Source organism: Petromyzon marinus, chromosome 37 (assembly GCF_048934315.1).
Source record: "Petromyzon marinus isolate PM22_M1 ecotype Great Lakes invasive population chromosome 37, UKy_Petmar_22M1.pri1.0, whole genome shotgun sequence".
NCBI classification, from domain to species: Eukaryota; Metazoa; Chordata; class Hyperoartia; order Petromyzontiformes; family Petromyzontidae; genus Petromyzon; species Petromyzon marinus.
In genome coordinates this window covers 759,542-773,177 of record NC_133703.1, presented here as the reverse complement: position 1 = coordinate 773,177, position 13,636 = coordinate 759,542, and the positions used below count along the sequence as shown (strand labels likewise).

At 45.3% G+C, this 13,636-nt stretch overlaps 1 protein-coding gene across 1 annotated transcript in view; it reads left to right on the top strand.

Annotated features, from left to right (window-relative positions):
* Nucleotides 1-781: 781 nt before the first annotated feature.
* The window catches only part of LOC142930105 (uncharacterized), a 38,038-nt gene continuing 25,183 nt past the window's right edge, over nucleotides 782-13,636 (top strand). Inside the window, exon 1 of the mRNA XM_076072168.1 lies at nucleotides 782-787. Within this exon, the coding sequence (XP_075928283.1) occupies nucleotides 782-787 (6 nt within the window). The remainder of the gene's footprint in view (nucleotides 788-13,636) is intronic.

The window sequence follows — 13,636 nt, the reverse complement described above, 5'->3', positions numbered from 1 at the left end:
TTCTCCCGTCGATTTCAAACACGTTTTACGGCTTGTACACTAAACACGGGGAATGGCTTTAAAAGTTGCCTCTGGTTCTTCACGTTCTGCAGATGTAGATGCCACCATGAACTTGCGACTCTCGGTCCAAACAGGAAACTGGACATACGGACAGGTTTGATCATATCTCTGTATGTTCGTAAGTCGAATGTTCGTAAGTAGAGGAGTCCCTGTGTAGTGGCATAGAATGGTAATGTAACAGTATTGCGCTGGCTGCTGGCAGGGAAAGGGATCTGCGGCTTACAGCCCTGACGTCAGCAGGCCAGGTTATACACCAGAGGGGGATCTAGGGAAAGGTCGCAGAAGGGGCACTGAATTCATAATGATACAATAATTCAGTAACACTGTACAAGTGTACAGCACGTCAGATCATTACATGGCCTAACCCTGGTTGGAAACACCGTGGGAGTGAAGAAGAAGATGGATTAATAATCATTATTATTTACATTTGTAAGGTGCATTTCATTCGTATGCCACCAGACTTAACTTGGAGTGTCTAAATTCTCTTTGCCCACCAGAATGAACAGACCTCATCTTCCCCACCCCTGCAGACTTGGTTTTAAAGTAGATACATGCTAATGTTTACAAAGTAACGGACTCTTGACCAATTTCATTTCTACATAAATCAATCATTCGGAAATAGGCCCCACTATACCCCACCAACTACAGCACTCTAATCTTGCCTCCTCGTTTTGCCTCTTCCACCTGCCTCATGCTCGTCAGCACCGCCTTTCATGCAGCCATGTGGGTGTGAGGTCATCATCACGAGAGGCCGTGCACTTCATCGTTCGCACGCGGCGGAGGAACCACTGAAGTCAAACGTTTACATACGTGCGGTTTAGTGGGGTCATTTCCGAGCGAACTCGGTTTGAAAGTGTTTATCGTTGAATGTGGAAGGCTTTGGGTTAGTTTTCGGGTTACCACCTTTTCCACTATGGAGATCAAACCCAGACCTATGTTTCAGTCGGTCTAGGTCTGTCAACAACCATGCAGTAGTAAAGTTCAGCACAGTACCGGTACCAGATCTCGGTACAAATTAATTCATGCCACCCAAATACAGATGCCAATTCACAGACTGTCTCGGCTGGACCGGGACAGGAGGTAACCCAAGGGTAGTGGGAGGATAACCGCTTTGTGAGCTATTTGTAAGTAATGCGTTTAGAGTATTTGGCTGCTATAAATTTCCACGTGATAAGCTACTTCGTTAAGCTATAATTTGTGGCCAGGTCGCTTCTGAAAAAGAGCTTAATAGCTCTCAATGGGCCTAACCTGGTAAATAAAAAATAGTTTACTTTAATGGTATACATACTTGAATTTTACTGTGGATGTTTTAAAACATGTCCTGTCTAACTGTCAACTTTGTTTGAATTTCAGTGGGAGAAGATGCTTCTCACACAGACGTTAAAGCAGGTACCAGAGTCCACCTGAAGCTACTGCAGTGTGCGCCTCATATAGGATTCCGTCCATTACTGTTGGTGCGATGGTTTGGATTTTCAAGTTGAAATCTCCTAGTTCATTTTATTTTTACCCAGGCGACAACTCAATTGTCAAGGGTAGTCCTGTTTGGAAGAGGCTATCCTCGTCTCTTGAGTTCCACATCTTGGAGAGGATGTGATTAGTCAGCATCGATGCCATTTTAGTTGGTGTCACGCATGCGTGCATTCTTAAATTACTGACGCCGACTGAAGACTGAAGATGCAAGTGTGCCATCTGACAATGAAAGTTATGAAGCCATTTTTTGTCATTGCCAATCTTCCTTTGTGCTCTGTCAGAGTCTGGGATAACACGGCCTTGGTGAAGTCCCCTGGACTTGTGTAATTTCTGTATCAATTATTTTTTTCATTTTGACACCTCTGCTCCACGTCCTTCAATTGCATCCATCTGCACCTACGATTAGCACGGCTGGCTGACGTATGGCGCGAACGAGGTTCAACGTACATACCTACAAGGAGTGTAAATTCATATGGTGCCAGAAACTCTGCACGAGTTCGTGCCGCGTTCTCCCGATGTTGCCGTCGATGTTTGTCCAGCGACAAGCCATTTGTTGCCACGCGCGAACCTGTCTCACCTCCACAATCACAGGGCCGAGTGTGTGATGTGTCCGGCAAGCCGTATGATGTGTCTGCGGATGATAATCTTCAGAAGAGGCCTGTGCCTTCTCCCACAGACGCCGCGCAACTGACGCCGCTCCCAGCGCCGCCGACCTCTGCTTCCCCGGCCACGGCCACGGGGAGTTCCTCTCCTCTGCTGGACACCCCGTGTGCTGGACCTGCTGCTCCACCACACTTGCCTGCCCACTACACAGGCACAAAGAGGTACGGGCAGAACTAATGCATACAGTGAGGGAAAAAAGTATTTGATCCCCTGCTGATTTTGTACGTTTGCCCACTGACAAAGAAATTACTAGTCTATAATTTTAATGGCAGGTTTATTTGAACAGTGAGAGGCAGAATAACAACAAAAAAATCCAGAAAAACGCATGTCAAAAATGTAAAAAATTGATTTGCATTTTAATGAGGGAAATAAGTATTTGACCCCCTCTCAATCAGAAAGATTTCTGGCTCCCATGTGTCTTTTATACAGCTAACGAGCTGAGATTAGGAGCACACTCTTAAAGGGAGTGCTCCTAATCTCAGCTTGTTACCTGTATAAAAGACACCTGTCCACAGAAGCAATCAATCAATCAGATTCCAAACTCTCCACCATGGCCAAGACCAAAGAGCTCTCCAAGGATGTCAGGGAGAAGATTGTAGATCTACACAAGGCTGGAATGGGCTACAAGACCATTGCCAAGCAGCTTGCGGAGAAGGTGACAACAGTTGGTGCGATTATTCGCAAATGGAAGAAACACAAAATAACTGTCAATCTCCCTCTGCCTGGGGCTCCATGCAAGATCTCACCTCGTGGAGTTGCAATGATCATGAGAACGGTGAGGAATCAGCCCAGAACTATACGGGAGGATCTTGTCAATGATCTCAAGGCAGCTGGCACCATACCAAGAAAACAATTGGTGACACACTACACCTTGAAGGACTGAAATCCTGCAGCACCCGCAAGGTCTCCCTGCTCAAGAAAGCACATATACATGCCCGTCTGAAGTTTGCCAATGAACATCTGAATGAATCAGAGGACAACTGGGTGAAAGTGTTGTGGTCAGATGAGACCAAAATGGAGCTCTTTGGCATAAACTCAACTCGTCGTGTTTGGAGGAGGAGGAATGCTGCCTATGACCCCAAGAACACCATCCCCACCGTCAAACATGGAGTTGGAAACATTATGCTTTGGGGGTGTTTTTCTGCTAAGGGGACAGGACAACTTCACCGCATCAAAGGGACGATGGACGGGGCCATGTACCGTCAAATCTTGGGTGATAACCTCCTTCCCTCAGCCAGGGCATTGAAAATGGGTCGTGGATGGGTATTCCAGCATGACAATGACCCAAAACACACGGCCAAGGCAACAAAGGAGTGGCTCAAGAAGAAGCACATTAAGGTCCTAGAGTGGCCTAGCCAGTCTCCAGACTTTAATCCCATAGAAAATCTGTGGAGGGAGCTGAAGGTTCGAGTTGCCAAACGTCAGCCTCCACACCTTAATGACTTGGAGAAGATCTGCAAAGAAGAGTGGGACAAAATCCCTCCTGAGATGTGTGCAAACCTGGTAGCCAACTACAAAAAAACGTTTGACCTCTGTGATTGCCAACAAGGGTTTTTTCACCAAGTACTAAGTCATGTTTTGCAGAGGGGTCAAGTGCTTATTCCCCTAATGAAAATGCAAATCAATTTAGAACATTTTTTACATGCATTTTTCTGGATTTTGTTGTTATTCTGTCTCTCTTACTGTTCAAATATACCTACCATTAAAATTATAGACTGATCATTTCTTTGTCAGTGGGCAAACGTACAAAATCAGCAGGGGATCAAATACTTTTTCCCTCACTGTAAATGCTTTCAACATAAGTTGGAGAGAGTTGAGCCTTTCAAGGAATTCGGCAATGCTTTCCCACCTGTGACTGCTCCCGATATATGACTCGAGAGAATGTAGGTTTTGCTTGCAGGCCACAGACACACTCACACATGAATGATGTGTTTGGTATTATCTCATGGAAAATAATAAGTTGCACAAGGGCCAGGGTCATGCCCCATTCATTCTGAACGATTAAACCAAACTGACCCACGTTCACACACGAGAGCAGAGAGGTTGGCTGCAGGGTGACGCATGCGAAGAACGCGTCCCTGTGAAAGAGTTAGAAGGTTCCCCTTCGTACCTTCTTACTCTCCCTCCCCCCTCCTTCCGGTCAGGTGATTTTGAAGTATCGTTGTCGTCACGCGAGGACGTGGACCGAGACAGCGCGTGGAACCAGTGGCTGCGCTCCGAGATCCCGGGGCTCTTCCTGCTGGCCCTGCACACATTTACCGTGAGTCGGTGCAGATGTGGCCTCGCGACTGGGGCTGCCACCTGTCCGCGTTTGACCCCCGGACAGTGTTCGGGTGGCAGCAGGAATTGATTTGTGTCGAGATCTGGTACCCCGGGTATGGCTATGGTTGATTTTATCACCATGAACTGCACAGTTTTAACAATAGACCTGGGCTCGCTGAGAAATGTGCCTGGGTTTGCTCTGTCGTGGAAATGGTGGCAACTGTACTTGGGGCATCGGCACGTGTATTCGCACTCCGTCTCCATTTACACCGAGAGTCACATGCTTGTCTCGTGTGGGGAGTGGTGGTGTAGCTGTTAGGGGGCATCCATTTAGTATGTATGCATGGAGGGGGGAGGAGGGGTTAACCAAATGTGTACGCTTGCGTATGGGGGGTCTACTGACAATGTGTAAGCCGACTGCAACGGCATGAATCTGCCCATCGCAGTGACATGGGGAAGTAATTGCTTCCGACAATGGCGTTCTATGACCTTTTAAATCGTACACAGGTTTGAGAACGGGGACAGTTTGCATTAATGATCCTGAATCATTACAATTCCTTGACTCTCCGGCAGTGGTGAATCGTTCCAACCACCAGTAGGAATCGTGTATATGTTGTGTACGTGTATGCACAGCTGTACCCATTGGCTTCTGTTGTGGTCATGTACGTTTATTTTTTATTTCGTGGAATATCACTTGCTGTACTCTACGCTGTGAGTGCTTTGTGTAGATAGGAATCATGTTATGTAGAGAATATAAATCTAATTCAGTACCTCTATATGTCTCCCACAGACGAGTGGGGAGACAGCAGCCAGGCGGTGAGCCGGCACTCCCAACAATCGCCCAAGCTCTGCGGTTCTCTTAACATTCCGATATTTGCAGCCACTTACTGAGTGTTTACATGTGGGGGGAAACCAGTACACTCGCAGAAAACGAACAAATGTGAGCAAGGGGGCAACGTTCTATCCCGTGCAGATGGAAAGGATTCCACAGTTGTGATCCACTGCCTCCTGGCAAGCCAGGGTATGACTCATCCTCGATGTCCACCGGAAGGGAGATTGCACACTTGCAATTGAATTCCCTGAGATTATTTATATCATGGGGTAGGCAGTGACAAAGCCCCCGACTCACTTAACACGAACATGCGGTCCAGTGCATTGTACGTGCAAGGATACTCGCTTTCCACAATGTATGAAAGTGTGTTGTGCTTGAATCTTGACTTAAAGCTTTCGTGACTGCAGGAATTAATATTTTTTGGGTCTTTCGGTAAAGTCACGTAGATAGAACAATAAAATAATAAAAATAAAGTGAATACAAAATAATAATAAAAATATCACGACGTTTTGATCACAACACAAGCAATCGTTATCATTTTTCTCCTGATGACGATTGCTTGTGTTGCGATCGAAACGTCGTGATATATTTTACTTTTTTATTTACTTTATTTTTATTATTTTATTGTTCTATCTACGTGACTTTACGGAAAGACCCAAATAATGTGTTGAACTTCTTTCGCAGTGTACGTAGCCAACCGTGCTAATCTGTGGTACATTAACACCTTGCCACAAATGCCCTGTTGCTCATGAGCACAGCGACTCAAATGAATCAGGCGCAAGGTTTGCGTGATTAATTCTTACAAAGTGGCGTCTATAATGAACAATATGGCTGAAGCTCGAGTTCTATTCATTTAAAACCAAACGTGTTTCTTACCAACCATACCTGGTGTTTGCACACAGATACAGATTATGGGCGATGCGTTCTACACCATTCGGAATGCGCTGTTGCAATGTGCAGCCACAGCTGCTGCAAAAATATTTGTCTCGGTTTGATCCACTGAACAATATCCACTGACCACACCGCACGCGCAACAATGATATAACTACGAACAAAAATATGAATAAATTAAGATGGTTTATTAAATATATTGCACGTAAGAAAATACAGCAATAGACGTAAAAATACATGGCAGTTTAACACGTAGGCTTTTGCGACAAATATCCATAATACAGGTTTTATGGGTTGGATCGCGTAAATATATAAATGTGTCATTATGAGACCTCCTTTGCCAGTCGCAAGATATAGTAATAGGTTTTTACCCTTTTATCTGGCACCAAAACTGACACCGTTATACAAGAGATCATGTTTGCAATAACCACAACACAAGCAGTCAAAATGCAAACAAAAAGAGACAACTCTGATAATGATATACACTGTCCTTGAAGTTGATTGGTCCACACCCGAGACAGCTTTTCTTAGAGCCTAGTCTCCACTGGTGTTGGACCAGATGACGCCAAAAGGCATACAACTCAATAACAGCGCACTATCAGAGTATTGAGAGCTCGGGGTATGAATTTTCATTATGAGACCTCCTTTGCCAGTAGCAAGATATAGTAATATGTTTTTACCCTTTTATCTGGCACCTAAACTGACACATTTATACAAGGGATCATGTCTACATACAGGTGTCAGTTTTGGTGCCAGATAAAAGGGTAAAAACCTATTACTATATAAATGTGCCGTTAAACCCGCCACCACCCGACAGCCAACTAGTAAGGGTTGTCACGTAAACAGAACATGCCAATTCATCACTAGTACAGCACACCGGTGTGTGGTGTATTGGAGAGCCAAGCCACAACATTTACCATCGGAGTACGACGTTTCAGTAATTACAACTAGCTTCATCAGGCAACAGCAAGATTTGGGAGAAGTCCACCTGTTTAATTCCTTGTATAGAGGCGTAGATGTGATGACAACACTTGTGCGCTCTTTGAGCGCAAAGTGGGGGGGGGGGGATTAATGAATCAACGTACATTATACATGCACATTATGCTAGCCCATTGATCTTGTACTTAGTGTCCATTGTGTGTACTAAAATAGCCGTACAAACGGTAATTTGATTATTCTCTTCCATGCAGCACTAAGTCGGTAGCTATCCAAACGATTACAATTATTTTTATTTATTTAAATTTCGATAGATTATGTAATTAGTCTTGGCTAGTAGTAACAAGTTTTGCACAGAACTTCAACATTATCAAAATCAATTGAGTGTCCTTGTGGGCACGCGTGTTCTGCTACTGCTGACAGTTGTATTTGTGAGCATTTCATATTTCTGTGGTGTTCTTTTAGTCTCGTGCTGATCATTCATCCTGTTTGCCCAACATAGCATTTGCCACAAGTGCAATTAATCTGGTACACAACTTCTGTTGATAACTTCAGTAATAGAACAGCAAAGAAATATCCAATAGTCCTTTTCATAGGTTTCCATATGCCTTCTGAATTTGCCTGGCTGATCAAAGTTTCGACCGCAGATGCCATTGGTCAGGGGTCTCTTTGTCCGTTCTCATGTGGGACTCTAGGCATGATGGCAGTTGGAATGCTTTCCCACAGACTTGGCAAGACATTTGTTTTCTCACTCTAGTGACTATGGGAGTGAGGTGGAGTCGAGACGGGCGCTGGTCAGGCGTGGCGTTTCCCAGCAGGCGCCTTCGTTCCATGCGCGGTCGCTGTGATAGCAATAACTTCGTTGCACGGTGCGCCCTTTGCAGAAGGTGGCATTGTCTGCAACTCTGCCTCCTCACCACCAGGACTCGACAAGCTGCTGCTGGAGCTGCTGGTGCCATCCATGGCAAAGGCAATTCTTCCAGCACCATGACTCGCGGCCGAGTATGTCTGACACACCTTCAACACCGCATTGGCAAAATTGCCGTCATTCACCATGCCACGTGCGCCCCTTGAGTTCTTTCCGTGGGTTACTCCATATGCCTTCTGAGTTTGTAGGGCCGATCAAAGCTTTTATCGCAGATGTTGCAGCTTTGACCACCGGTCTTGTGCATTCTCATGTGGGACTCTAGGCACCATGCCAGTTGGAATGTTTTCCTGCAGACGTCGCAAGAGATTCGTTTTCTCACTCTAGTGCAGTGGTTCTTAACCTTGTTGGAGGTACCGAACCCCACCAGTTTCATATGCGCATTCACCGAACCCCTCTTTAGTGAAAAATAAAATGTGATTTTTTTCAAATTCAAGACATAGATATGTTTTTTACTGGTACACAAAATGAGCCGTGCATGAACATTACCTTGTTCAAAGAATAAAACCAACACAATGCATAAACTCACAACAAATTACATACCTGGAAATCAATGTGACTTCTGCTGTTGCCTTTGAGAGATCAGTTCAGATATGCGTGGCTTCACCTTGGCAAGTGCCACTCTCATGTCATTTTCACAGCAAAGTCTGTTCCTTTTCTTCGTTTTTATGTCCAGCATCCTCGAAAAGGATTGCTCACAAAGATATGTTGTAACAAATGGTATAAAAAAATCCAGGGCTTTCTTAGCAATAACTGGATACTTGTTCATTTGTCGACACCAAAACGTTGAGAGCGTTGTTGTTCTGAAGAGTTGCTGTTGAACCTGGCTCTGCTGAATTTCAATTATTTCGTCGAGGAATTCATCATTGACATCTGCTGTTTCAACAGCAAACGTGAACGGCTGTCTCACCCATGCTGGATATGACTCTCTTGTAGGGAAATATCCGTCGAGAGACTTTGCAAGCTCATCTAAGTGCGTGGCAATTGTTTGCTTCAGTTCCGTGGATACAGAAATATCTCCGATTCCAGACACATCTTCGATCTTACTTGCACAGTCGTCCAGAAGCGGGAAGTTTGCGAAGTTATTGTTCTCTGTTCGTCGTTTCCATAACGGTAGCTTTTTTTGAAAAGCCTTCAGGTGTTCTTCCGCTTCCATGATATTGACTCCACCACCCTGTATCTGCTGATTGAGATGATTGAGAGCTGCGAATATATCAGCCATGTACGCTAAAATGAGAATGAACTCAGGATTTTTGAAGCAATCTGCATGGCAGTGTTGGTGCTCTTGCAAAAACAGGGCTAATTCCACACGCATGGCAAAAACACGATTCAGCACCTGTCCCCGGGATAACCACCGAATATTAGAATGGAGCAGAAGTACCTCAAATTCAGAGCCCATTTCTTTACACAGCTCACTGAAGATGCGGTGCCTCAGAGCACTTTTTCGCACATAGTTCACACATTCCACCACAGTTTTTAATACTTCTGCCATTTTTGGAGGTAAGGTTTTTGTTGCCAACGCATGCCTGTGCAGAATACAATGCGTCACAATGATGTGTGGTGCATCGGCCTTTACTAGCGCACCAAAACCAGACTTTCTTCCCAGCATGACTGGAGCTCCGTCCGTACAAACTGCAGAAACCATATCCCATGAAAGATTGTTGTCTCTGAAGAAGTCATCCACAAGCTTCTTCACATCGGCTGCCTTCGTTGTTGTAAGAGGCTTACAAAATAAAAACTCTTCTTTTATCATGTCGTCTTTCACATAGCGTACAAAAACAGCAAGCTGGCTTAGATCAGAAACGTCTGTGGTTTCGTCGAGTTGAAGGCTGAATTTTGCCGGGCTTGAAATCAGATTCGCGACTACTTGAGCCAAGATGTCTTTACTCATGTCTTCTATTCTGTCACTGACGGTGTCATTTGAAAGGGGAATTTGGGATAATTTACCTTCGGCCGCTGTTCCGAGTATCAGATTCGCCATCTTTAATGCAGCTGGTTTCACAAGTGTTTCACCAATGGTGTGTGGCTTGCCCTGCTTTGCGATCAGGTAAGCAACTTCGTACGATGCTGTCAGGATCGGTTTGTTAACAGGTACAAATCCAAGAGCAGGCAGAGTGGCCCTTTCATCGAATCTGGCTCTCTTCACCCTGAATTCAGCAAGTGTTGTGTTCTTGTATTCCCCGTCTCCATGCAGCTTCAAGAAGTGTTCCTTTAGTTTTGCCAGTGCAAGACTAGAGTTGCTCAACTTGGCGTTGCAAATCATGCAGATAGGACGCTCACTCCCATCACGTTCCGTGATACATGAGAATCCATGTTGTACATATTCGTCCGACCACTTTCTTCTTTTGCCCGACATAGTATGGATAAAATATTAAAGAAATCACACGACGTACGACAACAACAGTCACACGTTGAGTACTGAGTACGCACTAAATTCCCCGCAGCGCTGATTGGCCAAGCAGTGTAGCATGATCATCTGCAGCCAGTGATGGCCAAGCGGGCCGTGTGTGTCATCACAAATTTACACAATAATTCAAGTGTGTCCGGACCTCCGTGGCGGGGGCTCTGCCGAACCCCTGAGATCGACTCACCGAACCCCTGGGGTTCGATCGAACCCAGGTTAAGAACCACTGCGTACAACTCAAAAACAGCGCACGATCAGAGTATTGAGGGCTCGGGGTGAGTATTAACATTATGAGACCTCCTTTGCCAGAAACAAGATATAGGAATAGGTTTTACCCTTTTAACTGGCACAAAAACTGACACCTTTATTCAAGGCATCATGTTTGCAATGACCACAACACAAGCAGTCAAAATGCAAACAAAAAAGACAACTCTGATAATAATATGCACTGTCCTTGAATTTGATTGGTCCACACCCGAAACAGCTTTTTTTAGAGCTTAGTCTCCATTGGTGTTGGACCAGAAGACGCCAAAAGGCGTACAACTCAAAAACAGCGCACTATCAGAGTATTGAGGGCTCGGGGTGAGCATTAACATTATAAGCACTTTGCTCTGCCCTGATACGCCTCTCTTAATCATTTTCATTCCTCTTCCCTTCAACAACCGCCCTACGTGTAGATGCACTTCTGGGTTTTCAAGGCTGTGTCCCTGTTCTTTTTGCGTTCAGTTTGTCATTCCCCCGCACCTCCAATTAAAGCATGGTTGGCTGCGTACGGTGCGAAAGAAGTTCACCATGCAAACATACGCTGCGTTGAAAAATTATTCTACTGACTGCAGACCAATCCTGGACAGATTTCTCAATACGAGTGCAATATCGAGGGTACAGATCAATGCCACCTGAACACAGATGCAAATTCCCGGACGGGTGGCAACTCTAGCCATGCCCATGCAAACATACACAACATCTTGACCATGAATCGCCTATGCGGCAGATTAAATGTCAAGCATTTAACATTGAATTCCGATCTACTTTTGTTCGTTTTGATTTATTTTGGCGCAGTTTCAAGTAAGTATGTTTGATAAAATTATTGTAATGTCATTTACTGTATAATTATGATAATAGACCACGCACTGAGACATTGCCCAGGAATGGTCTACAATCGAAAAGGTGGCAACCCCATAGCACACCCTAACGTGTTCCAGTGTTAACACATCGTATATTTGTATCTTGAACTTCTTTCGCACCGTACGTAGCCCACCGTGCTAATCGGAGGTATGAGGTAAGGACAAGAAACTAAACACAATAAGCAATTACTTAAGAAGAGTTTTCAATTGAGTATGGGATGGTTGCGAGTGCTGTCAATGTGGCGGTGTTGACAACAAGCATCCACTTGAAACGAACGCGCTTCCTAAAATCCGCGATTTTTCATTTCATGCCGATACGTGGAGATGAGCGGGTTCACCGCGGGTCTTAAACAGCCCTTCCCCAGCCAACATGCACTGGGGGAAATTCCATCAATATTCTCATTAATTATCTGCTTTGGAAGACGAAGAATAAAAAAAGCTAATCCTGCAGGCATCGCGGATAATAAGATTAGATTTAAACTTCGCCCCACATCACGGCGGATACGCACGAATGTTGAACTTTTTGGGGCCGTTCATAAATGACGTCACGCACCTGGGGGGGGAGGGTTCAGACATTTGTGACGTGTGACGAGGGGGGGGGGTTTGAGAAATGTGACGTCACATCATAATGCACAATTTTAAATGAATATAAACAACACGTTCTACTTAATTAAATAGACTTTTTAATAAATGTTTTCTCCTACAACATCAGAGTGCAGCGCCACGTTAAATACGCACTACAATGACAATAGTTTAAAGCGATTTGAAGCATGTTTTATTTTTTTAGGGGGTGGGCAGAACTTTGTGACGTCACATTTGATGGGGGGTCTGACTTTTTGTGACGCCGCGTGACGATGGGGGGGGGGGTCAAAAATAGTCAGAAATCGCGTGACGTCATTTATGGACGGCCCCATTGGCACCGTGCGTCGCCGAATCATTGCTCATCGGAGTGTCAGCTGTATGACAACGCGACGTGGCACGCAGTGCCAACGCACACCTGTCACCCCCTAACCATTGCCTCTCTTATTACAGACCAATTCAGACCTTATTGGTCACCCCGTGCCCTTTACAAATCTCAACGTTCATCCTACAAAGTCCCATCAAACAAAACATTGGTTTGCCCGTTTTGAAACGGCTGTAGTAAGCCGTATGGACCTGAAAACTCAATCTCCCTGTACACGAATACGGGGTAACCCGGTACGGGTTGACACAGCATGCCAACGTGATACTGGATCGCGCCTTCGGCTCTAAGAGATTCGTTTGTGACTGAACTGGAGATTAATGAATGATAAACCAGCCAGGGCTTCCCTCGCTGTACGCGGGTTCGGTTTGTTGCGCTATTTCACGCTGTGGAGGCGTCCATAAATGACGTCACGCGATTTTGGACGATTTTTGACCCCCCCTCCATCGTCACACGGCGTCACAAAAAGTCAGACCCCCCCCTCAAATATGACGTCACAAAGCTGTGCCCCGCCCCTCCCCAAAAATATAAAACATGTTTCATATCGCTTTAAACTATCGTCATTGTAGTGCGTATTTAATGTGGCGCTGCACTCTGATGTTGTAGGAGAAAACATTTATTAAAAAGTCTATTTAATTAAGTAGAACGTGTTGTCTATATTCATTTAAAGTTGCGCATTTTGAGGTGACGTCACATTTCTCAAACCCCCCCCCCCCTCGTCACACATCGTCACAAATGTCTGACCTCCCCCCCCCCCCTAGGTGCGTGACGTCATTTATGGACGGCCCCAGTGCAATGCGGCTACCTCTGACCCAAAAGTTGCTCTCTGGAGCTGCTGTGCGCGTGTGTGGTGGGGGGAGCGGTGGCGCAGCGTTTAGCGCACTGCGCTACGAACCCCGACTACACGAGTTCGATTCCCGCTCACCTCATACCTCCGATTAGCACGGTGGGCTACGTACGGTGCGAAAGAAGTTCAAGATACAAACATACGATGTGTTAACACTGGAACACGTTAGGGTGTGCTATGGGGTTGCCACCTTTTCGATTGTAGACCAACCCTGGGCAATGTCTCAGTGCTTGGTCTATTATCATAATTATACAGAAAATG